The sequence below is a fragment of the Artibeus jamaicensis genome, unplaced genomic scaffold (genome assembly GCF_021234435.1).
Source record: "Artibeus jamaicensis isolate MK-2021 breed Jamaican fruit bat unplaced genomic scaffold, CSHL_Jam_final contig_1285, whole genome shotgun sequence".
Lineage (NCBI taxonomy): Eukaryota > Metazoa > Chordata > Mammalia > Chiroptera > Phyllostomidae > Artibeus > Artibeus jamaicensis.
Genome location: NW_026521250.1, coordinates 339085 through 366124, shown reverse-complemented (window position 1 = coordinate 366124; position 27040 = coordinate 339085). Strand labels below are relative to the sequence as shown.

The following is a 27040-nucleotide window of genomic DNA, read 5'->3' as shown; positions in this document are numbered from 1 at the left end:
TATTTTAGTCTTTGCCTCTAGAAGTGGTGACTTTTACTAACATGACCTAAAGTGCAAATGTGTGTGGGCCACCTGTGAGGGCAGGTGAGGCACATGCTCTCCAGATCCCCTTCGCCTTGGCATTCACAACCCTGCGCTTAGGTGCAAGATTTGGCCCAGGATTCTGGCCCTGTGCTTGGGGAAGAAACACACTCCTATGTGGCCAGTAGCACCATGGCACACCTGCTTCAGCCTATGGGGAAGCCATGAGAGGGGGGCCCGAAGTGGAGCTCGGCTGGGAGAGACCCTAGCGAAAGGGGATCGGCACCTTCAGCTGACAACTGTGGGTTGGCGGGGACCTCGGAGTTCAATCCCTGACCCTACGCCCAACAGCAAATGTGCACGCACATGCCACACACGCACTGCCATGGTATACACACACAAAAAGGCATACATCACACACGTAATCTGCCACACAGCAGACATGCACACACATATATCACATGCCATCACCACACATCTACACGTGTACAGATGCACATGTACACGCACCACACACACACACACACACAGGGTGCACCCCATGCCTTCCTAGGCTCTCCTTACCTGGGCAGGTGCTCTCCACAAGCGCTATCTCCTGGCAGGGCTGGAGTTCTGGCACCTGCAGCTCCTCCCGTCTTCCTCTTTCTTCCACCAGGATTGGCTGGAGACTTGGAAAGTCTTTCCAAAGAAAATGGAAAATTGAATTTGTCGTGCAGCTGCAGTGCTACCTAGGGAGCCTCTTAACAGATGCCAGACCATGACCCAAGGGTAGCCCCTTAGTCAGTGTTTGTAGATAAAGTGAATTTGTAGACAAATGGCCGACACCACAGACACAGGATCTGAAGCTAAATGGCATTGGTGTGGGTTCTGGTTCCGTCCTGTCTACGTGACTATGAGTGAGTGCCTGCCACCCTTATGGTCATTTCCACTTCTGTGGTGGGATTTCTCAGGCCCCAGTGCTCTTTGCAGGGGAACAGGCTGCAGAGCCTGCTGGGGCAGACAAGACATGGATCAGGCCTCTCAAGAGGAGGGGCCATTCTTTCTTTGAGGAGTCAGGGTAGAGGCAAGATATGTTCTACCAAGACAGTCTGGATACACAGAGGGATGCAGAGCCGGCAAGGAGTGGCCCACCTCCGGCCAGTCGCACCTACCACTCCACTCTGTCCACCCAGTGGTAGAATCGCAACTCACCCAAGTGGGAGACCTGGGTAGCATCCTTTCCCTGCAGGTCCTGCAGCTCTGGAACACGTGGCTCATTCTCCTCTCCCTGGGAAAGGTCCAGTTGGGCTGCTGGGTCATCTGTTCACAGAAAAGGAGAGGACACGTCTCCCTCAGGGACCTAGAGGGACCCAGGACAGGCCACAGCAGTGAGAGGACCGTGCAGGGTTTCAGAAAGGCTGGAACAGGCAGGGAGGGTAGATGCTGTGGGCTTGGAACAGCTCTTCCAGGCCCATGTATTAATTATGGGAGCCACACGTGAAGAGGCGCAGGATCAGAGAGAGAGAATAGCAATACAGAGGAACCTGTTATGTTTGGTTTTGTATGCAAAACAGCCAGCAAGCCTAATTTACAGGTGAAGCCTCCTCTGCTAAGTGCGCTTGGGGCCACTGAGTGCAGGTAACCTCCCATCAGCATTGGGGGGTGGTAAGCAAGACCAGATGCAGGCCCCCCATGTCCCTGGTCTCAGGAGAGGGCCAAAGGACATCTTACTTTGAGGCAGCGAGACCCCACAGTCCTCTCCGATGATGAACTCCCCATAGAAGCCAGTCTGAGCAGGATCTAGAAGGGACCAGTCCTCTTCCGAGAAGCAGAAGATCATGTCCTCGAAAGGTGAAACCCGCTTCTGAAATCACAGGAGAACACGGATGCCTCAGTCCAGGGATAAGCTGGGGCTGAGGGTACGCACACCCCTGTGATGTGCATGTGATAGGAAGCATGCACAGGGCTGCTCCCTGGGTCTGGCCAATTCTGAACTGAGAGGACTCACCAGTGGCCAGAGGTGTGCAGAAAAAGGTCTGCTGCTCAGTGCTGCCAGCACACACGCACACAGTCCCAGGTCTACAAGAGGACTGTGGCCATCGTTGTCACTTGGGCGCCCTGCCAGTGAGGCGATGCTTCATTTTTAGAGTTTGTCTGTACAAGCCCCTTCACGACAGCATTGATGATCATAGATAACAGGCTGAAGACGAGCTCTCTCTGCCCATCAGCAGAGCGGTGACTAAGCCCAAGACATCCTACCAGGCCGAGCACTCCTGTGGGAAGGAACGTGGGCCTCTCTGCACTGAGGAAGCCCTTCAAGGTATGGAAAAAACTCTAGCTACCTCTGAATATAGCTTGAAATGTCATCATAGCAGTTTCATATGTTTTTAAATGTTGAACTTCTGTTTAAGGTTTATGCACATACATCTACGTAGGTCCAGTTAATTGACCTAAACTGATGTGTAGGATTTCAGTGTGGTGATTTTACCCATTTCTTTGTCACTAATGTTTAGGTTTTTCCCAGTACAGATGTTTTTTGACCCAGATAGGGCTTTATATCCCAATAAACTGTTGTAAATTGAAAACATCCTGAGTCGGAAATGCATGTAACACCACACTGCAAAGAATGGGCTGCTGGTCCTTGGGCTCATGTGGCTGATCGGCTGCGCTCACTGTACTTCCCAGAACCATGAGAGAGCATCCTTCTGCACATGGCTTGCCTGGAAAAACATCTAAATGCGAAATTTAAAGTATGATTTCTACTAAATGCCCATCATTTTCCTACCACGGTAGCTCGGGACTGGCTGTACTTCGCTGTAGCCAGCAACAGTTCAGTGAACTCGCATCTGTCTCCCCACACGTGCAGTGCATTTCCGGGGCAGGAGAGTTACTGACCACTGGGGAAACGTGCGCACTGACAGGAAGCACTGCCTCCGCCAGCACTGGGGCCGTCCAAGGCCGAAGAATCGGGCTTCTCTGCAGGAATGCAACATGGGCCCCACACTCATGGGGCCACCCTTCCCTTGATGAAAATCCCTTTATGGGCTCACCAGCCAATGAGCTTTGTTCTTCTTTGAGACCTTTGTTCATAGTCTTTGCTCATTTTTCTATTTTCTAATGGTTGCTCTTCCTATTTTTTAACCAGCTTGTTTTAAATTGTAGATATACCTCATTAATCAGCAGTATTAGCAAGATAGACAAACTGCAAGAAAGTGTTTACCAAATCAGAACGGTGACAATTTTGATTAAAAAGCTTCAAAATCAGAAATGTGGTTTTGGAACAAAAATAGACCAACACAAAAGAAAAGTAAAAGTCCAGAAACCAAATTTGGTACACATAAAAGTTTAATCTACAAGAAAAAATACAGCCCTACTAACCATTGGAAAGAAAAATAACTTTTGTTTGATATAGTTGGTTGAATGTATCTGATATAGTTGGTTGACTATTCAGAAATAAAACTAGATTCTGATCCTTGTTCACAACTATTACAAAAATAAAAACCCTATTATATATATCAAAAGGAAAAAATGGCTATCAGAAATTAAAAATAGAGGGGGACCATAAGAAGAGCAACAGGCAGATGTTCACACAAAAACTACAAATGCCTACAGTAATGCAACAGCACGAGGGAGACTGAACGGCCAGCGACACAGAGAACAGACATACACACCAATGAGAGGTAGAGAGGGAGGACTCAGGTACACGGAGCCCTTAGGACATGAGGAAGAACCTTTATGTCAATGAAAAAAGAAGAGCAAGAGGGCAAGTATTAAAATATATGAAAGGGTCAAATTCATTAGTATATAAAATATGAATATAAAACACTATTATCTTTTTTTAGATTTTATTTATTTATTTTTAGAGAGAGAGAGGAAGGGAGGGAGAAAGAGAGGGAGAGAAACACCTCAATGTGCAAAAGAATCATCAACTGGTTGCCTCTTGCAAGCACCCAGCTGGGGATGGATCAAACCTGAAACCCAGGCATGTGCCCTGACTGGGAAGCGGCCTGGTGACCCTGAGCCACCCCTGGTCAGGGCTAAAATACTATTATCAATTATTGCTCTGATAAAGATTAAAAAAGAAAGGTGATGAAATTTCAACAATGATCTTGTCACTATACAAAAATATGTATTAGAAACATTTTAAACGCCTTGGCCTAGAAGCTAAAATTCCCACAACCCAATCAGAAAATCCTCTGGAATCTTCAGGAAAGCTACTTGTACTAATAAGTAAAATTAACAAAATTTCTAGATAGAAAGTCAATATAACAAAAACCAATTGTATTCCATTTTTTCTATATAAACAACTAGATGATGAATTTTTTTTTAAAAAACGACCATTTACAATAGCATCAAAAACCATGGAATTCTTAGGAAAAGTGTTTATAAAACATGTTCTTCAAATGAAGACTGAGAACAAAGAAATGAAGGATTTAACAAGCTTTCAATGTGGCCCACCACATGCTATAGATTCAGTGCAATCCCAAGCAAAAACTTCAGGAAGATTCTAAAATGTATATGGACAAGCAAAGCACTTAGAAGCAGCCCAAAGAATTTTGAAAGCTGGAGAACTCACAGTAACCAGCCTCAAAACATACTATCATTACAGTGATATTGGAGTAAAGAATAAAAACAAAGCTTAATTGAGGTTGATTGGACCCAAATTCTCAGACATGTGTGGACAACTGATTTTTGACAAGAGTGCCAAGGAATTCAAAAGGCAAAAGGAAAGTCTTTTCAGTGAATGGCGACAAACAAGCAAATATCAACATGGGGGCAGGGGGAGAGAAAGGAACCCTATGCCTTGTGTCACATGCAAAAAATAACTTCTACAACTATAAAACTTCCCAAAAAAATTCTTTGTGAACTTGAGGTAGACAAAGATTTGTTAGGACACAAAAAGCATAAACGATTAAAATCAATACACTGGACCTCATCAAAGTTAAAAATGTTTAATCTTTAAAAAACATCATGAAAACAATGAAAAGGCAAGCCACAGAATGGAAGAAAATATTCCCAATATGCACATCCAACACAGGACTTCTATCCACAATATAGATATTTTTAAAGGCTCTTAAAACACAGTAAGACAAGCGACCCAGTAAATAGGCAAAGTATGTGGACACTTCCCAAACGACATATAAATGAACCACAGCAGATGTAAAGATGCTCAACTTCATTAGTCAACAGGGAATGCTAAATTAAACCACAATTACATATCTCCCCTCAATAGCTGGAATGTGCTTTTGTAAAATAAAAAAAGACAACATCAAAGGATGGTGAAGATGTGACATGCTTGCGGCAGAGTGGTGAGCACCATGCACAACAGTCACAGCTACATGCTGACCCCACAACCTCTGCCTGAGGCCCCTACCTCTGAAATGAAAACATTTGTCCACAGAAAGACTTACACGTGAATATTCACAGGCACTTCACTCACAGCTGGCAAAAATTACAGTGAACCCAACACTTATCATCGGTCGGTCAGTGGGTAACCCACCTGTGAGGCGGTTGTACAATGGAGTACTATTCAGCAATGAAAAGGAAGAAACCTCTGAAACACACAGAGAGAAGGACGTTTAAGTCGCTGGGCTGAGTAAGAGAAGCCTGACCTGAGATGTGGCGACCCACAGGAGTCCATTTACAGGAAACTCAACAAGAGTGAATCTACTGAGACAAAAGTGTTGGCCTGGGCACGAGAGCCCGGCTTCACTGCAAGGGGCACAAGAGAAATTTGGGGTGTTGGGGGTGCTCTGTATCTTGATTGGGGTACTGGTACTAAGTGCAGACACTTTTGAAAAACCCTTTACACTTTGCATTTAAACAGGTGTGTTATATACAACTTACAGCTCAAAATCTGTTTAAAAAGTAAAGCTGTAGACATCATTTTCATTCATCATTTTGGGGAATATTAAAAACAATGCCGCCCTGGCCAGGTAGTACAACTGGTTACTGAGCTGTCCCGATGCACCAAGGTTGTTGGGTTCAATGTTCAGTCTGGGCACACACATGAATCAACCAAAGAATTCATAAATATGTAAATCAACAGAGTAATGCCTGTCTCTCTCTCCCACCTCTCTCAAATCAATAAATAAAACATTTTAATAAAATAAAACAATGTTGCCCTGGCTGGTGTGGCTCAGTGGATTGACTGCTGGCCTGAGAATCAGTTTGATTCCCAGTCAGGGCACATGCCTGGGTTGAGGGCCAGGTTCCCAGTGCAGGGCATGCAAGAGGCAACCACACATTGATGTTTCTCTCCCTCTCTTATTCCCTCCCTTCCCTTCTCTAAAAATAAATAAAACCTAAAACAAACAAACAAACAAAAAAACCCCAAAACGTTAACATATTTATAGAACAGTCATACCCAATTTCTATATATGTCATATTACAAGTTACCTAAGAACCTTACCCTGGTGCCCAGCACTGACAGGACCCCTATGGGGCACACCACTTGGATGCCACCCTGGGAAGGACACAACCAGCCTGGCGCTCCTGCCGAAATGTGGGACCCGAACCTCAGTGAGTTGAACCTGACTGTCGTCTAGCCTTACTCTCCGGAGTTACCGGGGCCACAACAAAAAGGGAAACCCAAGGAGGAAATACTGGAGCCAGGACAACAAAATGAGAGCACGGCCTGGAATGTACTATTTAAACGTTACATTTCCAGAATGTGACAAACGCACAGTAAGTCCCCACTTAATGCTCATGATAGGTTCTTGTAAACCATGACTTTACACAAAACAACAAATAAGGAAACCAATTTGATCAGAGACTAACTAACTGATATAAACTAGACCAAGTTCCTAAAGCATATTTCTAATCACAAAAGCATCACCAAACTTGTAAACGAAGACCCAAAACACTTCTCCCATCAAACCTTGAAATAAATGTGAGCTGACAGACATTTAAGATTAGTAAGAACATGTAAGAATACGACTTCCCCACGTGCTGATTCCTCTTCAGGGTCCTGGGGGCAGGAGCCTTGGGGGGCAGCTCAGGGCACAGGTAGGACCCGGCCTGGACAGGATGCTCCTCCGTGTCAGGCACTCACAGCTGCCCACCTACACTCAGACCAAATGAGGGAGGCACACCAGTGGCCCTTGTGCATATCTTTGGGACAAGGAAGGAAACTGGAGACCCCAGAGGAAGCCTGTACAGATGTGGGGTGAACGGCCAAGTCTACTCGGAGAGCAGGTGGCCCTGTCCCCAGCCAGGAACTGACTTTTCCCCTCCTGAACGAAAGAACGCTGAAAGCTATGTTGTTCGAGAACCTGCTGTATTGTGGTTAGGTAAGCAATTGTCCTGGCTTTTAGAAAATACACATCTGTCTTAATAGAGAGGCACAAATTCTGCGCCTCACTCTAAAAATTCAGAAAAAAATGTGTGTAGGGACAGGAGATGAGACAGACAGGGAAGGGGAGAGAGAACAAATATAGGGAAATTACAGTGAAGGGTATTTGGAAGTCTCTACTAGTCTTTTTAAAAAAAATATTTTGTTTACTTTTAGAAAGAGGGGAAGGAAGAGACAAGAGGGAAACATCAATGTGTGGTAGCCTCTTGTGCGCCCTCTACTGGGGATGTGGTCCGCAACCCAGGCATGTGCCCTCACTGGGAATTGAATGATGACCCTTTGGTTCCCAGGCCAGTGTTCAATCCACTGAGCCACACCAGACAGGGCTCTGTTCTATTCTTGTAATTTCCCCAGGCTTGAAATAAATTCCAAAGAAAAAGTTAAAAAAAATAAGTAAGTAGAATATTTCAAAAATGTCTGGTTGATAATTTAGAAACAATAAAGCAAAAAAAACCCCACAAAACTCTACAATGTCAAAAGACAAAGCCAGCCCCATTTGCTATTGTGGTACCATTAGCTCGCAGGCCTATGACATTGTTAAACACTGCTTGTTTTCTAAGCTTGTCCCCAGAAAACTGCTGGAAGCAAGAACAGAACTAATTGCTCCCTACAGCCACAGGAGGAAGATAACTTTGAAATGAACTGTAGCCTCCTGTTAGCCCAGGGGCCAAACAACAGCAACCACTCCCTGACATTTTTTTAATCTAATTCTAACTCAATAAAAGATCAAAGCCCCCATCCCTCAATGCTGGTGTATCTCTCCACACCATGCCCCTCTCTTTTCTTGGACAGTGAATAGAAACTTTATTCTGCACACATTTTTTCTCTTTCTGAACCTTTCACAGCCCACATCACTGATGACCTCACCACAGTTGAAACTGGGAGTTTGAAACAGGGCTTTTCAAACTCCACGTACCTATGACTCACTTGGAAATATGGGCAAAAGTACACACTCTGTCTCTGTTGGTCTGGGGTGCAGCCTGAATGCTACGTTTGAAGGGGTCCCCATGTGGCTATGCTGCTAGGAAGGAGCCAGCACAGGGAAGCCTGTCCCCTGGGGACGAGTTACACAGAACGGGAGACAGGCATGTGGAAGCCACAGGCTTAGAAGAACGAACTTAATGTTGTTGGTCTTGAAGGGGATCAAACAGCCTACTCCACAACACGCCAGCTTGGCCAAGACTGTTCTGAGCTGAAGCCAACAGAGAACTAAAGATCTCAGAAAAAGTTATCTTAGCCTCCCCTCCTTGTGAAAGGCAGGGTCTCAATTTTCTTTAACCCAGGTATCTCAATCCCCATTCCTAACAGGAAGGGCAGACTGACCCTGGATTACCAGACACAACTGGAGACTCTTATCAACCCAGATCAGCACAGCAAACTACTGCATAACCCTTGTCTTCCATCAGTGCCCAGGGATATTTCCCTGCCCACAACTCTGCCCCTTGAGGCTCAAAATCCTTTTCCTTTGTTTTGTCATTTCTCCATGAAAATGGTAAATCATCTCTGACTGCTGTCTGGGATTTTCATTTCATTTGAGAGCCAGGTAAAATCAGTCACTGTCTCCTGGGAATCTCTCTTGTCTGTATGCAGGGCGCTGGCCACTGAACCTAAGAAAGTAGAGAAAAGGAGGTTTTCCCTTTCTGGCCAGTCCCTCAATGCAGTAAAGAGGCTAACTGCCCCCACTTCTCATAAGCAAAATATGAGAGGAATCTGGGCCTGGGCCAGCATGGGGTGGGTGTCTGGCTCTACAGAGTCCCCCCAGAAAGGAGGCAGCATGTGCTATCAAAAGAGATATAGGTCTTTTCCCCCCTTGGACCCTTGGTGGTATCTGCAAAGATATGGGAGGACACTCACAAACCAGCGGGGAAGCCAGCCAGAGCACCAGCGCAGGTGTCTGGGCAGCGGCCCTCTAGTCGCTCAGCGACAGCCCATCGATAGCGCCAGACACCTAGCAAGCTTCTGTGTCCACTGGGGAAATGCTTACACTTGCGCATGAGGACCTACAGCGTGACCCCAGCAAGACACAGACACGATGGGGAGGTCCAGAAGACAGGGCATCGAACATCTGCGCGTCTTTGGAGGTGACTGGGGACATGCAACACGCTTCCGCTTTCTAAATCTTGCCAATTTTTACAACAGAATCTTCCAGTAAGGGAGGGTGTTTTTTTGCTTCTTTGTATTCCAAATAGCTGATTTGATTCTTGGCTTTATCTATTCTACTGTTGATTCCCTGTAAATTATTCTTCATTTCAGTTAGTGTAGCCTTCATTTCTGACTGGTCCTTTTTTAAGCTGTTAATGTTCTCACTAAGTTTATTACATTGTATACCTAAAACTGAAATATTCAATGAAAAAAGGAAATTTCTGCATGTACCCGAACTTTCAGCAGCCACCACCCTTCTCAGTCAGCAGCCATAAACATCTAAGCCAAGACCCTCCACTAGCAAAAAGCCCATGATTCACTGAAGGCTCAGAGGATGATTAGCAATTTTTAGCAATAAGGTGTTTTTTTTTTTGTCCTCACCCAAGGACATTTTTTCATTGCTTCTAGAGAGAGGAAGAGAGAGAGAGAAACATCAGTGTAAGAGAGAAACATCGACTGGTTGCCCTCAGGGGGTTGGTGCCTGGAGATTGTATGCACCCAGGCTAGAGATTAAACCTAGGTTTGTGCCCCGACCAGGAATCAAACCAGCAACCTTTTAGTTACAGGACAATCCTCCAACCAACTGAGCTACACTGGCCAGGGCACATAAGGTATTTTTAAATTAATGTATGTATAATTGTTTTTTGTTGACAATTTCATGGCACTTAATAGACCTCGGTACAGTATAAACATAACTTATATGAACTGGGAAACCAAAAAAATGTATGACTCACTTTATTGCAATGTTTGCTTCCTGGTGGTGGTCTGGAACAGAACCACAAAAATCTCTGAGGCCGTCTGGATGAAACAAAGGGCTCAGGGCATGCTCAGTAGCAGAATGGACGGGACAGAGAAAAGGATCAGCCAACTGAAAGACAGGAAGGGAAACTGTCCAGCCTAAACAACAGAGAGAACATGGATGAAACCTTAAACAAAGAGCCGGAGGTACACCTGACACTGCAATAAAAGTGTAAAATTGTGTAAGGAGAGTCCTGGACGGAAAGAGCAGGTGGGCTGGAAAAGAACCTGAAGGAAAAATGGCTCAAGACTTCATAATTCAAGAAAGAGATATGAAGCCACAGATTCAAGAAGAGTAGACCCCAAGCCAATAATCCAAAGAAATTCATGCCAAGATGCATAATAAACTTCCGAAAACTAAAGACAGAAGAAAAACATCTTTAAAGAAAACCCACCCATCTTCCCTGCAGGAGGAAAGGAAATTCAGAGGAATCCTATCTCTGGCCGCCAGCTTCCAATGCCACTTCAGGAGGAAACAGCCCTCAGGGGTGAACAGGGAGGGAGACTTCTCAGAAGAATCCAGATAAGTCCAGAATTGAGCACTACCAGTGTGCTTCTCCTAAAGGTGAGGTAGAAGGAGATGCGCTACACAGAAAGGAAACAAGGACATGACAGAGGACCTGAAGCATGACAGAGGACCTGAAGCATGACAGAGGACCTGAAGCATGCTTCATGACAAGGACATGAAGCATTCAGACCTCACACCTGTTCAAGATGAGGGTGTTGGAGGCCCCAGGACTCCACAGACACTTCTCCCCCAAAGAGTTTAAATCCGGCCTTCCTGGCCTGTAATAAGTTATCACCAGAAATATCTGAGCTTGAGCCCCCAGAGGGTGATGATCTTCTCATCACTGAGCACTGCTCTTCTCTTGGTCCCGCCATACCCTCCTCTCAGAAGCCCTGGCTCCTAGCTGACAAGGTCACACCTTCCTCATTCTACCTTTGTCTGGACCCTCTGGTTCTGTCGGTTTCCTATGTGTATGCATGTATTAAATTTGATTATTTCCTCTTGTTAATCTGTCTCATGTACATTTAACTAGTAGACCAGCCAAAAGAACCTAGGAAAGAACCAGAGGAAAATTCCTACCACCCCCATCACAATAAAAGAAGGAAGGAAGATGGTAAGCCAAAATATGGGTAAATGCAATGGACTTTCCTTCTTTTAAATTTCTAAGGCTTGACAGTTAAAGCAAAATTGTAACACTGGGATATGCTTCTAAATGCAACAAAGGAACTCTTTAAATCAATTGTGCTAGAAAAGGGGAGAGAAGTTGAGGGCGTGGTAAGTTACTCCATATATAATGTAATACCAGAATAATCTCTGAAAATGCTATATTGACAAAAATTCTTTGGTTGACAAACATTAGTCAGGTTCCTGAACCTACTCCTGGGCCCAACTGTGCACCTCCTTGTAAGAACCCCCCTCTCCGCCCCATATCTGGTCACCCCGGCTACCCGAACAGGTGCCTCATGCCAGCACCCCACCCAGGTGCCGTCTGATTGCCTGGCCTGTCTTTAGCAAGAATCCTGTTAGGTCATTTTAGACAGAATGCCCACTGTGACCCAGTGGGCATTCTAAAAGTCCTAAAACCCTAGAACTTTTAAGTGATAAGAGCAACAAAGGTCCTTAGTTATGTTAGTGAGGTAACTTTGAACCCTACCTAAGGATGGGGGTTGGTTGCCAAGGGAACCAACCAGTGATTAGAGGTTTGAAACTCTCAGTCCCAGCCCTCCCCCAACCTCCACAGAGGGAAAAGAGGCTGGAGGTTGAATCAACTGTTGCTGGCAAGTGATTTAATCAATCCCAACAATAATAAGGCCTCTATAAACACCCAAACATACAGGGTTCATAGAGCTTCTGGTTGTTGCACACGTGGAGATGCAGGGAGAGTGGTGGGCTCGGAGTGCAGGGAAGCCCCCAACCCTTCCCCACACCTTGCCCTGTGCATCTGTCTGTCCCTGAGCCATATTTTTTTATAACGAACCAGTGATCTACTGAGTAAAATGTTCCTGAGTTCTGTGAGCCACTCTAGCAAGTTAATGAAGCCCAAGGAGGGGATTGTGGGAACCTCTGACTGAGAGCCAGTCAGTAAGTAGATGGACGAGCCTGGGCTTGGGCCTGGTGTCCAGAGTGGGAGAGGAGGGCGGGCACTCTTGCAGGGCCGAGCCCTTTGCCTGTGGAGTCCATGCTGCCTTTGAGAGTGCTTCTGAATGTGGGGGAGACCCTTCCACATTAGAAATTGGGTCTCAGACCACCCAAAAGTCCCCCTTATCCCTGATGTGTCCTCTTAGTAATCTTCCATCCACTGATCCCCAACCCTACTCCATGGCTACAAATCCCCTCTTGCCCATGCTGTGTTTGGAGCTGAGCCGATTCTCTGTCCCCTACTGTTAAACCCCACTGTGGGGATTTTACACCTACCACCAGGGTCCTGGATAAAGTCTGCCTTATCACTCTTATACAAGTATCACTAAATAGGTTTTCTCTAACAATATAAAAAAATACACTAGGTAAGTCAAAATGGCATTCTAAAAAATGTAAGTAACCCATAAGAAGGCAAGAAAAGAAAACAGAGGCAAAAACCAGAACAGGGGAAAGACGTATTTAGGCCCTAATATGTCAATACTTAGGTTAAAATACAAATGGCCTAAATACACCAGTGGAAACACCGCAACTGGCAGTGAGTTAGAAAACATGATTCAACTACTGGAAGGCCCGGAAGACTGGGGGCAGGTCCAGACCTCTGCAGTGAGGCAGATGGCACAATGCAGCGAGTCATACAACCTTCTTGGACTCCCAGAGCATATACAAGCTATGTTTACACTGCACTGTAGTCTACTCAGTGTGCAACAGCACTCTCTGAAAAACAACCATCACCTGAGCCCTCAGGGAGTGATAATGTTTTTGCTGGCAGAAGGTATCACACCTCAATGTTGATGAAATCAGTGTTTGCAAAATGCAGTACAATGAGGTCTGCCCATATCTGCTATTTAAATAAAACTCACTTCAAACAAACAAACAAACAAACAAATAAAATGAATGAAACTCACTTCAAAAGCAATGATGTAGGCAGGTCGGACGTAAAAAGATGGGAGTACATATTATAAAATCATTAATCAAAAGGAAAAGAAGTACCTATATTAATAACAGGTAAATGAGCACAAACAAAATAAGAGACATTAATAATAATAAACAGGCCACCCCCAAGAAGGTATTCCTAAACATGCATGTAAACATGTGAACAGCAATTCTAATGCATGTGCACCAAACAGAGAGTTGCACAGGCAGAAACTGATAGATCTTAAAGGATCACTGCACTTGGAGACATCAATATCTCTTTCAGAAACTGGAAGGACAATCAACTACCCAGAAAACCAGCAAGGATACAAAAGAATTTAAAAGCACCTCCAACCAACAGGCTCTAATCAACATTTATGGAACAGTCAACAAGAACAGAATATACGTTCCATTCAAATACCAACATAATATACAAGACAGACCACAGGTTGGGCCATCGAGGTCCCAGGAGAAGAAACTCCCAACAAATCAGAAAGAAGTGACAGTGTGTTCTGTGATTACAATGAAATCAAACTACAAATCAATAATAGATAGCTTCCCAGATCCCAGAAAGGGTGGCTCAGTTGGCTGGGCAGCATCCTGCAAAGCAAAAGGCCACTGGTTCAATTCCCGGTCAGGGAACATATCTGGGTTGCAGGTAGAGTCCCCAGTGGGGTGTGTGCAAGAAGCAATCAAGGCTTCTTTTTCTCTCTTTCTCCCCTCTTCCCCTCTCTCTGAAAGAAAATAAATAAAATATTTAAAAAAAATAGCTAACAGGAAAGTCTACAAGCCTTGGAAATTAAACTATATACTTCTAAATAACCCTTGGGTCAAAGAAGGCTCATGAGAAATACAAAATATACTGAAATAAATGAAAATAAAAGCATCATGTTACAATTTGTGGGCCATTACTAAAGCAGTGCTAAGAGGGACATTTTTGGTGCTAAAAGCCCTGCATTAGATATGCTTACACCAGAAAGAAGTCCCAAATCAACAATGTAAACTCCTACCTCTGGAACCTAGAAATGGAGAAGTAAAATAAACCCACAGCATGCAGGATGAAAAAAATAATAAAGATGCAATGAAAAAAATTCAATAAAATTGTAAAAAAAGAAGGGTAGAAAAAAAAATCAGTGAAACAATGAGCTGGTTCTTTGGAAAGATCAATAAAACTGACACCTCCAGCAAGACGGACAAGGAAGAAGAAGAGAGGGCGCATCTCCAGCACCAGGGATAAAGCAGGGCTGGGGCAGACCCTGCCGAGGGTGAGATGGTGAAGGAACGCATGAATCTGCAACTTAAGATGAAAAGAACCAACCCCTTGGAAAACACAAACCACCCCAGCTCATCCACTATGAAGCAGGTGGTGTGAAACACCACCCCATCACCAGTAAGGATGCTGAACCTATAATTAAAATACCACTTCTGCTATGCCCCCTCTAAGTCTTCAAGGTCATGTGGTTTCACTAGAGAATTCTACCAAATGTTAAAAGGGTTAACACCAATTCTGCATAATCTCTTTTAGGAAATTTTGGGGGGGGTTAGGGCACTTTCAAACTCATCTTGTAAAGCTAGTATTACCCTGACACCAACACTAGACAAAGGTGGTAAAGAAAAACAAAGACTAATATCCTTCCTGAATAGATGCAGAAATCCTTAACCAAATAACAGCAAACAAAAACCAGCAATATATAAAGAGATTTTATTGGGGTTGACTCCCAGGGATGCAAGGCTAGATTAGAATTTTAAAATCTCGGTCAACATAATCTACCATATTAACAGCCTAAGGAAAATTCACATGCTCATCAAGAACTGAAGCAGAAAGGCTCTGACAAAACTCAACACCCCTATACAATAAGAACTCTCAGAACTTCCTCAACTTGACAGAGAATTTACAAAAACCACCCTGGCTGGTGTGGCTCAGTGGATTGAGTGCCAACCTGCAAACCAAAGGGTTGCTGGTTCAATTCCCACACAGGGCACATGCCTGCATTGAGGGCCAGGTCCCCAGTAGGGGTGCACAAGAGGCAACCACACACTGATGTTTCTCTCCCTCTCGTTCTCCCTCCCTTCCCTTCTCTTCTCTCTAAAAATAAATAAATAAAAATTAAAAAGCCCTGGCTGGTGTAGCTCAGTGGATTAAGCGCAGGCCTGTGAAGCAAAGGGTCGCTGGTTCGATTCCCAGTCAGGGCACATGCAACAAACAAACCAGAAACTCTATTTCTTAAAACAAAACAAAACCAAAAAAACAAGCAAAAAACCTTACAGCTAACAGCATGTTTATGGTGAAAGATGAACAGTGTCCCTGTGAGACTGGGAACAAGGCAAGGATGCCCCCTTGGACCACTGCTGTTCAACACTGTGCTGGACGTTCTAGTCAGTGGGATGAGGCAAGAAAGAGAAATAAAGACATTCATGCTGGAGAGAATCAAAACTGTCCTTATTTGCAGATGACATGATTGTCTACATAGAAGATCCAGGACTCTAGTTAAAAAGAAACAAATGCACAAAAAAACCCTTCTTAAACTGACATATAAATCCAGCAAGGTCACAGAATATCAAATAAACATACAAAAATCTGTTGTGTTTCTTACACTACAAATTATCGTATTGTCAACAAAACTAAAAATATACCATTTGCAATTGCTCAAAAAATAAAGAACATAGGTATAAATCTAACAAAAACAAAAAATTACAGAACTTACACACTGCGAACTGTGGAACAACAATGACAGTCAGAGAAGGAAGGTGGACGGGAGGTGCAGGGCACTCACAGATCACAAGACTCGGACGGTGACGGTGTCGACACCGCCAACACTGACACGCAGCCTGACAAAAAAACCCTTACCCACAGCCTCGGTGGGACTCCGTGCACACGTGGGCAAGGTTATTTTAAACTGAATACAGAAAGACAAAGAGATGAAAATAGCTAACGTAATTTTGAAAAAGAAGAATAAAATTACCCAACTTCAAAACTGACATGTAAAAATGTATACTCTTAGTGGAGAGAAAGACAAATACATCAATGAAGCGAAACAGAGAACCCAAGAATGACTCACACAAATGCACTTAACTGGTTTTTGACAACAGAGCAGAGCTTTTCAGGTGCCAAAACAATTGGACATCCACTAGCAAAAACCAAAAAAGCAAAACAAAACAACCTGTGACTTAATTCTCCACCTTATTATACAAAAGCTACAGATCATAGATTGTAGGCTTAAATGTATCCTGGACCTAAATGTAAAATGTATAACTAAAGCAAAAAACACAGGAAGAAAAAATCTTTGGGATCAAAACTAGGCAGAATCCTCAGACTTTACACCAGAAGCATGATCCTCAAAGGGAAAAACTGACAAATCAGACTTAATCCAAATTAAAAACCTGGGCTCTGCTAAAGACCCCATGAACAGGCTGTGATGAGAGGAAATGTTTGCAGAACACACATCCAACAAAGAACAAATATGTGGAGTATATAATGAGTTCTCAAAACTCAACAGTAACAAAAGTAAATGGCCCAATTAGAATGTGGGCAAATGTCACACAGATACAGACAGCAGACAAGCACAGGAAAAGATAACAAACTTCACTGGCCGTACAGAAATGCAGTTTAAATCCTAAGGACATATCACTGTGTATCTATCAGAATGGCTAAAATAAAAAACAGTGAAAGCCAACCAATAAGTCTGCTCACCTGAGTAGGTTTCTGCAGAAATTTAGAGAGAGCTGCTAAGAGGAAAGTCATGTTATAAGCCTTAAACACACTGAAGTCACTAAGGTCTCTGAAAATGGCTATAAGAAAAAAATTAAAAATAAAATAAAAAGCAGCAACATCACATGCTGGTGAAGATGTGGAGAATGTAGTGGGAATGTAAAAAGATACCAGACACCCCAACAATTGCAGTGCCCCAAACTGGAAATAGCCTGGGTCTCCTTTAGCAGGGAAGCAGTTCAGCAAAACCTTGGTTCATCCATACCGTGGGTTCTTCCTCAGCAACAAAAACAGAACAAACTACTGACACATGCAAAACAGTGGTCAGAGAACCACAGAAATATGCTAATTGAAAACAGCCTACCTCCCACCTAGTTAATGTTCTAGAAACGACAACACTACCAGATGGATAACACATCAGTGGTTATTGGAGACCAATGGAGCAGTGGGTGTGGTTGTAAAAGGCAATAGGAAAGGTCCTTCTGAAAGCAAACATTCCGTATCCTGTGTATTAATGTGCTGTGACCCTGTATTGTATTTCTACAAGACCTTACCACTCAGTGTAAAGAGTACAAAGAGTCTATTATTTCTTCAACTATAAGTGAATCTGCAATTACTATATAAATAAATAAAACTTTAAATGCACCTGTGTTCAGAGCACCATTATTAACAGTAGCCGTAGCTCAGTGGACTGAGCACGGGCCTGCAAACGAGAGGATCGCAGTTCGATTCCCAGTCAGGGCACATGCCTGTGTTGCAGGCCAGTTCTCAGCGGGGGACCCACCAGAGGCAACCATGCATTGGTGTTCTCTCCCTCTCTCTTTCCCTTCCCCTCTAAAGATAAATAAATAAAGTCTTTTAAAAACTGGATAGACACAGTGGCTTACACGCACACCATGGAACATCATTCAGCCTTAACGAGGAAGGAATTTCTAACACATGCTACCCTGTGGATGAACCTAGAGGACAATATGCTGAGCAAAACTGGCCAGACACAAAGGACAGATGCCTGTCATTCCACTTATGTAGGCCCTCCAGAGGGAGGGGTGGCGCCAGAGCCTGTGGTGCTGGGGGCACGGGAATGACTACCAAGTGGCTGAGGAGTTTCAGCTCGGAGAGGCGAGAACACTGGAGACCGGCTGCACAACAATGGGAATGAATCTTAAGACCACTGAGCACTTAAAAACAGTACTGTACATTAAAAATGGCTAGGATTGTAAATTTTGTTACATTTATTTTACAACTAAAAGTAAAAGTTAAAGAGACTCTAAACGATAAGACCCTTGGGATGGTAATTCTTAATGCAACGGGCAGAAATACTCTTCAGTGAGGATTAAACAGTACTGACTCATCAAAATCTACACCTTCACGCCCTGGCTGGTATAGCTCAGTGGATTGAGCACAGGCCTGCAAACCCCAAGATCACGGTTTGATTCCCAGTCAGGGCACATGCCTGGGTTGCTGGTCAGTTCCCTGCAGGGGCCAGTTCCCAGCAGGGGAAGCACTACAGGCAACCATACATTGATGTTTCTCTCCCTCTCTCCTTCCCATCTAAAAGATAAATAAATAATTAAAAAAAAATCTACACCTTCAGCCTATTTCAGCATAGGGACTGGGAATCTGAAGGTGAGCACCAAAGCTCCATAGGTACTGAATTCACAGCATCCCCTTGCGAGGCATACTAGTTAGTCAAAAGCAACCATTTTCAGTAAAAATAATTCTACCTCCATTGGATAGTCAGCTCAGGTACCTCAGAGCAGATACTGGGACAGATGCCTTGCTCGCTGGGGTAGTTCCCAGGGTGAGGACATCCCACCCCACATGCTGACTTATTCCTTCCCACCTGGAGCCCATCCACCCAAGGTTTAAAGTCCTGTCAAATGCACTGTGTGGAGAACCCACTGCACATACTGTCCTTCAGCTAGTCTTCCACCTATTGAGAACCAGCAGCAATAGGGGTCCCCCCAGCCTAATGGCACCCACATTCTCACAATTGCACCTCATGGCAGCCGGTGGGATGTGTTTGGGAGAACAGTGAAGGCGGTACAGTCAGAAACCCTCAGGCAGGAGCTGGGATGGGAAGGCGTGAGTGAGGAGGACACCTGCAGACCAAGCCTAGGTCCCACCTGGGGAGAACACCTGGGAACGGAGGCTGTACGTGGAAATTCCCTAAAACACCTCTACACAGCTGTGTAATGGTACCGAAAAAAATCTAACTTTCCAAACCCTTTTTCAGTGGAGGGGACACCAAAGCCTCAAAGTGAACAGCCCGGACTCTGAGGCAGGAGAGATGGAATCATATAAACTTGGGTGGGTCCCCTTAGTTTTTCTAGGATGGGGCTGAACAGCCTGTGTGGCAGACACAAACCTGCCAGGGTCCCCCTGTAGCTGACAGAGCACAAAGAGGGTTTTCAAGGCTCCTGAAAGTCACTCACCAGGGGCAGCTGGAGGGCAGTCACCTGCTGTGTGTCCCTCAAAGTCTGGTCCTGGAGGGATGAGTCTTGTGAAACTGAAAGAGATGAGAAAAGCTTATCTCATAACCTCAGGCCTCTTTCCTCATCTGCAAAGGGAGGATTACAAGATAATGCACATAAAAAGCTTCGGGCAAACCACAAGACTGGTTCCTCTGCTTTCAGAGATAATGCTGGGGACTTTTAACCGGGAATTCCTGAGCTCCAGTTGGCTCTGCAACCAAATTGGGAATGCAACTTCCACAGGTGCAGGGACATCAATCTCATGATTCAAACTAAGGAAAAAATAAGGCTGGGAGCTCTGAGTACCAGTAAGAGCTGTCGGCAGGCAGTACAAATTACCGTGGGGCTCCAGGGCCAGATAAATACATACGTGTTTAAGTCACCAACTGCAAACTCCAGAACAAACACCTGTCGCAGTGTTCTGACTACCATTGCTAGGTGTAGAATGAAGGGACACCTTCCTGGGACCACCTTGGGACCTAGGTGGGGGCAATATTCCAGCAGGGCTTCTCTCTCAACTGGCAACCCCACCTGGCTCCAGCTTCAGTAAGCAGTGAGCCTCACACCTTGCCCAGGGCACAGCCATGTGAAAAGAAGCTGTTTCGAAAGGTGGTCCTTTCACAGGAAAGTTGCACCATTGTGTCCTAGTCTCCTGAAGGTTGACTCCATGTCATACATTCAATCAGTGTCAAGGCTGACACAAGAGCCAGTGCCCCTCACCTTTCAGACCCAGGCTGCAGCAGGGACAGGTATAACTCTTTAGAACAAAGGTCTGGAAGAGTGGACAGCTCAGCTTGCAGTGACACTGGGGGTCCCTGAGTGAGGCAGCCCGACCCCTGCCCAGGAAGCATGGCAGGGAGGGCGTGGATGTGAGGCGTGATTTCCTTCACACCTGCCACCTTCCAGGGTGATGATACCTCCACCCCTCCTTTCCCTTGAGACATGAGTACACAGACGCTTTCGCAAACCACTGCGGAAACTTTTCAGTCTTTAAACAAAATCCAGCTTCTTAGAAAGATTTTCAAGATTAGGAACTACGGGGCTTTATTTGTTGGTTTATTTATTTATACTGGAGGCTCATTCCAATGATTCACCAGGTCTCGTTTATTATAGCTCAGGGAAAATGGAGCAGAGCCACTTGACCATCGGTGGTAACTGGCTTGTCTCCCAAGTTCCCCACGAAGCACTGGCTTAGGCTGGGGAGCCCCGTCTGGGGGCACAACCTGCACAGCCCAGGCTGCCTGTACACGTAGGGTTTATTTGGACTGACGGTCCTTGTCTTATGCCTGTCATTACAGGCTGAACTGTGTCCCCACCAAATTTATATGCTGGAGTCCCAACCTTCAGGATGTCAAACTGACTATATTTGGAGATGTTGGTCTTTCAAGAAGTAATTAAGTTAATGTAACATCTTTAGGACGGACCCTAACCCTACTTGACTGGTGTCCTTGTAAGAGACTTAGACACACGCAAAGGAACACAGAGAGATGATGACCATCCACATGCCCAGGAGAAAGGCCTCCAGGGAACCAGGCCTGCCCACACCTGGATCTCCCACTTCTAGCCTCCACAACTGGAAGAAAAGAAATGTCTGGTGTCTGAGCCACCTTGCCTGTGGGACTTGGTTCAGAAGTTCCTAGAAAACTAATACAGCCATCTGGACTTCAAACAAGAGGCCAAAGAGTTTGATTTATATAGGACTTAAGAGTTTCACCCACAAAGAAATTAAAATTTTTGTTAATTGAAAAACTTATTGCAATGCCAAGGACAAGTTCTGTGAATTTAAAGAGTACTCTCCTGGATGCCCCCTTCTCTGCCTGTCATCTATAGTACTGGGCTGACCAAAAAATGTGTTTGGTTTTTACCATAAGATGGCTCTAATAGCACTTAGTTGTCTTTAACTTCACTTGAAAGTTGTTAGGTTGTATTGTGACAGCTATCTGATCAGCATGCATTAAAAAAACTTATCAAAATGGAAAAAAAATAAACTTTTAGCTGTCAAAAAAAAACCCCACTTATCAAAATGGGTAAATTTTTGTGTAGCTATCTTTAATTTAATATTGAATATGGAAGAAAAAACAACATTTTTGGCATGTTATACTTTATTATTTTAAGAAAAGCAAAAGTGCAATTGAAATGCAAAAAGAGATTTGGGCAATGTACAGAGAAGGTGTTGTGACTGATTGAATGTGTCAAAAGTGGTTTGTGGCCCTGGCTGGTATGGCTCAGTGGCTGAATGCTGGCCTGAGAGTCAAAGGGTTGCAGGCTGGATTCCCAGTCTAGGGCACATGCCTGCATTGCAGGCCAGGTCTGCAATAGGGGGCACATGAGAGGCACCCACACGTTGAAAGTTTCCCTCTCTAAAAAATAAATAAAATCTTTTTTAAAAAAGTGATTCGAGAAGTTTTGTGCTGGAGATTTCTTGCTGGATAATGCTTCATGGTTGCGCAGACCAGCTGAAGTTGACAGCGATCAAACTGAGACACTGAGAACAATGAACATTACACCTATGTGGGAGACAGCCAACACACTCGATATGTCCAAACCAATAAAGTTATTGGTGAAAATGAAAAGTGTGTCTTTTTTTATGGAAAAACCATAGGACCTTTTGGCCAGCCCAATACAATGTGGAAAGCCTGCCTGAAGTAACCCCGCACCATTGAGGCCACTCACTCAACCTGAGGGTAGCACGACTTCCTGTGAGGATGACATCAACTCAAAATCATGACTGGCTCAAGCCCTGGGCTCTGCATTTTATGGATATATTCCTTTAATCCTCAAGAAATTGGAATCCAATATGGGCAATGATTGCCTCCTGTGGATGGACCAGGAAACTGAGGCTTGCAGATTTCAGAAGCATGCTCCGGGTACAGTGAGGGGATTCAAAGTCAAGTGTACCTGGGCCAAAGCCACCTACCTGCCTGCAGCCACCAGCATACTCTGTACAGATATTCAGAAATGTCCAGGTGACATTCAAGCCAGGAACCCTGAGATGCCTACCTGTTCCTTCTGAGGGTATTCCTGGATTTCCTGCAGCATAATAACATGCCTGAGGTCAGGAGTTGTTTAGCTGGTACAGACAGGTTCAGGGAGACAAGCAGAGATGGCCATACTTGGCTCCTGACATAGGTGCCACTGAGACAGCCATGGTGCCCAGCTGTCCCCAAAATGGCAAATCCCAGAGATGCCCCCTCACAGGGAGAAGATGGTGCAGCTTCAGATACCCCCTATGGCAGAGGTCCCTCTGGGTGGACTGGGTGCCAGGAAAAGAACAGACACCCTAAGGAGATTCTGATTCAATTGCTCTAGGGAGGAACCCAGACCTGGAAAATGATTTATGGCTCCTTAGGGAACAAGACAAAACTACTCAGGTCAAGAGCCACCACCAAGACATACAGGAAGGGGCATGCAGGCTCCTCCCCCACACCCCCAGGGTTCCTACCTGAGTCCCCGCTGAGCTGGCCTGGCAGTCTGCTCTGGAGCCCTGGGCCCTGGGGCAGAGCAACCAGTGGGGCTTCCTGGTTCTTTGCAACATGGCTCTGGGACTCTGTTGGCAACAGCTCCTGCTCTTGGTCCCGAGGGCTGTCGGCGTCATCAATCACCACTGGGTCCTCGCAGTGCTTGAGCTGAAATCCCACAGAGAGTGTCTCACAACAGGTGGTGAGGGTCCCAGCTAGCCAGGGCCAATGGTCCACCATTGGAGGCTCAGTCCAGGCTTTGGACAGGGCTGTAAAGAGGGGATGGCTTATCTTCCCCCAATTAAAGCCTTTAGAGAAGGTAACCTGCTGTACTGAGACCCCGACACTTGTGTAGGCCCAACCAAAACACAGAGTTCCAGACAGAATTCCTCAGCCCTGCAAGGAGGTGAGTGGCCCCATCTCCACTGCTGCCCAGCCGCTCTCACCCTTGCTCCTCCCAGCCTCTGGCCGGCCCAGAGCAGCCGCTCTGCTCACCCACTGCCAGGGTCTCCCCGGCTCCCGCTCCAGTGCCTCCACAGCAGCCACAGCCTGCTCTCCGCTCTCGGGCTCCTGGGCACGCACCCAGCCCTGGATCTCTCGGGGCAGGATGGCCAGAAACTGCTCCAGCACCAGCAGCTCCAGGATCTGCTCCTTGCTATGTCGCTCGGGCCGCAGCCAGCCCCGGCACAGGTCCCAGAGGCGTTGCAGGGCCTCACGGGGGCCTGCTGCCTCCTGGTAGCGGAACCGTCTGAAGAGGCGTCGGGAGGATTCGGGGCTGGGAAGTTCACCCTGGGGGCCAGGGCTCTCTCCCGGTGGGCTCCTCATTTTCCTGGGCTCCTCACTTTCCTTCGGAGCCAATACTCGGGGGCACAGGGCTGTGGGCATGATGGGATTTGATGGGGGTCAGCAGCAGAAGACGACCCTATTTCCAAACAGAAATCACTGGCTTCAATGCTCTGGTCTCCTGCAGCAGATTTTGGGGGGTGGTGATGGGGAAAGCGGCAAAGCCCGGAGACCACCCTTGGGAGAAGCTCTAAGACCTGTGAGAAGTGTCAGTATGGTTGGCTGGTCCTTGCACAAAGGAAGAGAGGGCAATACCACCCCCCAACAGCATCATTACATGCTCCCCTAACTGGTCAACCAGACAAATAAGGCAGGGAGTCCAGGAGAAAAGCAGTGGCCCTGCAACATGACAATGGCATTCTGAGCATCCAGCACACTGACAGGGCTACATGCAGGAGCCAGAAGAAATGAAGACTCTAGGGTACCTTCAGTGGCCGGGGCCTCCTGGAGAGGACCAGAGAGGGCCGAGCCAGGCAGGCTGCTATCTTGGGGCTTCTGGGCCAAAATCACCGTCCTTGCCCTTGAGACCTTCAAAACATGAGCTGGAAAGACAATGACAGATGAGCAGGGAAGAGACATGAGGGCGCATCCAGGATGGGAGACCCACATGCTGGCGGCCAGGGCCAGCATCAGTGGTAGACCTGCTGGACAAAGTACCAAGCCAGCTCCGATGTGGAGTCTGCCTTGGGAGACTGGGGGGTGGGGGTGGGGGGAAGTGGGGGGAGCTGATGGCTGAGAAGATACACAAGAAATGGGACAGTCAAAAGTGACAGCCACATCCTGAGATTCTTGGAGAAAAGTAACTCTGTGCATTTAAAAACACCAGCACTTCCAGATCAGCCTCCCCCAGCTCATTAAGCCTAAGATACCTGACCTTGCCTCTACCACTTTCTCTACCCTTGCCATCTTTAAAATTTTTTAAAAAAATTTTTTAGAGAAAGGGGAAGGGACAAAAAAAGAGAGAAAGAAAAATATCAACATGCAAGAGAAACACTGATCAGTTGCATGTCACCACCCACTGGGGACCTGGACTGCAACCCAGGCGTGTGCCCTGACTGGGAATTGAACCCAGAACCCTTTGGTTTACAGGTCAGTACTCAAGCCACTGAGCCACACCAGCAGGGCATAATGAAACCATAATGAAGGCACCTGTACACACCAAAGGGCCCTTCCCCAGGCAGGACAGAGGCGGGAGCCCCCATATGAGCACAGAGGGCGCTCAGGGACCCTCCATCCCCCCAGTTCAGTGAACACATTTAGGGAAACATGAGAGAGTAACAGTATTACAGACTACGGAACCCAGAGAAACCCCCTTCCGCTCCTCAGGCCTCTAAGACCACAGGGCACAGTCACTGGACCTCCACAAACAGACTATATGAGACATCCCAGCTTAACCTTAACTGCCAACCGCTCAGCAGCCCCAAGAGTCCCATGTAAAATGCGGGCCTCGCTGCTAGTTCACAGAAGAGCCACAAACCCATGGCATGGCAGTCAGAAAAACCCAAGAGCCTGGACCGCTTTGCCTTCCACGGGAAAACAGTCTAGCAGAAAAGGACTGAAGGAGTCGGGCTGGGCCCCTTTCAGTGGGCCCCTAGTCCGCCTTCTTCAGGGCCGGCTCCTGAATCAGGAACAAAGTCTCGGCCTCACCGCCCCGAAAGCCCTGAGCTCAGCCACCACACAACTGCAGAAACTCTGGGGGCTCAGGTCTGCCCCAACCTAAGGGAGAGCCAGGCTCCACCCTCAGCGCTCTGGGTCCGGCGTCCGCTGAGAACCAGACCGCGGTGTTCCTCTTTGTCAGCCGGGCCCCTGGCGGCAGGAGGCCCAGGAGTGATGCCTGATGAATGAACGAACGAACGTGGGTCCCAGAGGATCCCCGCGGGGCGGGCGGGGCAGGACAGGGCAGGGCGGGCGGGGTGGGACAGGGCAGGGCGGGCGGGGTGGGACAGGGTGGGGCGGGCTTCTAGGGGAAGGGACTGCGCACTATCAGCAGAAAGGAAAAGGGAGGGCATTTTTAGGCCGAGGAAAGGCCGAGCTTTCCCTCGCTCCGCGTCTCCCGCTTCCCCTGCAGCGCGCGCCCACGCGCACACCACACATGCACACACACACAGACACACACTCGCGCGCGCCCCAGTGTAGCCAGTTCCCGGCTCCTCACCTCACAGCCTGTAACTCCTTCCCCGCGTCCAACTCAAACCGCTCTGGCCGCGGCGTTAGTCTCCACAGCCGTTCCTCATCCTTCCCGGTCGGCCTCCCGGTGTCCTCCCCAAGGCGGGCTCTCCGCAGGGCCCGACTCGCTCCCTGGCCAACCAAGCCCCGTCTCCTGCTCATCCAGAAAACCACGGCTCCACTTAGAAGGGAAGAGTAGGAACAAATGCAGGCGCCTGAAAAACAATATTGGTGTTGCTTTAACCAACCCCCCCCCCCGCCCGCAGATCCACAGACGATCAGCTCTGGGATGGGGGGCGCGCGGGGCCGGGAGGCGCGCGCGATTGGGGGGCGCGGGGCCGGGAGTCCGGGGTACCTGCGGCCGGAGGAAGGGGTGGAAGGGCGCTGCGCGGGCCGCAGGAGCCCGGCCGAACTCACCGCCGCAGCGCGTCCCGGTTGGAGGGCCCTGCAGGCTTGGCCGCCGCCGGAGCCCGCCGGACGCGGAGGAAAGAAAAGGCCGGACCCTCGGGCTCCCTCCCCTGGGACACTTCCTGCTCCGCTCTAGGATCGCGGAGGTCTCGGCGTCTCAGTGGTTCGCTCCCCGCCCCCCGGCCGAGGTGTGAGCCCGGGTGACATCCGACACCCCCGGCCCGGCTCGTGTACCGCCCCGCCCCTCTTCGCGAGCGTCCGGGCCTTGGCGCGGGTCTGGGTGTCTGCCCCGCCGCCAAGCCCGGCCTCCCCGTAGCCTGGGGCGCTCCTAGCAGGCTGTGGGCGGGGGCGTAGAGGGCACGGCGGGGACCGCACCGCTGTCCGTGATCGAGGACACACTCGCCACGAGGACCCCTGGTGCGGAGAGGTGTTGGGGCAGTCCTTTCCACTGTTCTCTTCACTCCCACGCTCCGGGGCTTGTGGTTGCCGGGAACTGCGGATCCTGGGCCCGGGGCTGAAGGTTGGAATGGGGAAGGGGAGCGGCTCCTTTAAGGAATCTCTTGTGACCCACCGAGGCAGGCGCCACCACCCTGATGGCCAAAACCCCTTGTAAGAGCCGGCTGCGGCCGC

At 47.3% G+C, this 27040-nt stretch overlaps 1 protein-coding gene and 1 non-coding gene across 4 annotated transcripts in view; one reads left to right on the top strand and one right to left on the bottom strand.

Moving 5' to 3' along the window:
* Nucleotides 1–26520, bottom strand: part of ZNF496 (zinc finger protein 496) — a 32035-nt gene extending 5515 nt beyond the window's left edge. The window contains exons 1-10 of one of the 3 annotated variants that reach the window (XM_037148408.2): nt 26420–26520; nt 25992–26217; nt 24262–24378; nt 23489–23915; nt 22978–23161; nt 22536–22565; nt 19497–19570; nt 1732–1864; nt 1213–1320; nt 586–699 (exon numbers count right to left, since the gene is read on the bottom strand). In XM_037148408.2, the coding sequence (XP_037004303.2) occupies nt 586–699; nt 1213–1320; nt 1732–1864; nt 19497–19570; nt 22536–22565; nt 22978–23161; nt 23489–23878 (1033 nt within the window). In that variant the 5' untranslated portion in view covers nt 23879–23915; nt 24262–24378; nt 25992–26217; nt 26420–26520. The remainder of the gene's footprint in view (nt 1–585; nt 700–1212; nt 1321–1731; nt 1865–19496; nt 19571–22535; nt 22566–22977; nt 23162–23488; nt 23916–24261; nt 24379–25991; nt 26218–26419) is intronic. The other 2 variants (XM_037148411.2, XM_037148409.2) reach the window with 2 other exon arrangements.
* LOC119051581 (small nucleolar RNA SNORA33) lies at nt 17020–17149 on the top strand. The gene has a single exon (XR_005082953.2). It is a non-coding gene; the product is annotated as a small nucleolar RNA SNORA33 (small nucleolar RNA).
* Nucleotides 26521–27040: the final 520 nt, after the last annotated feature.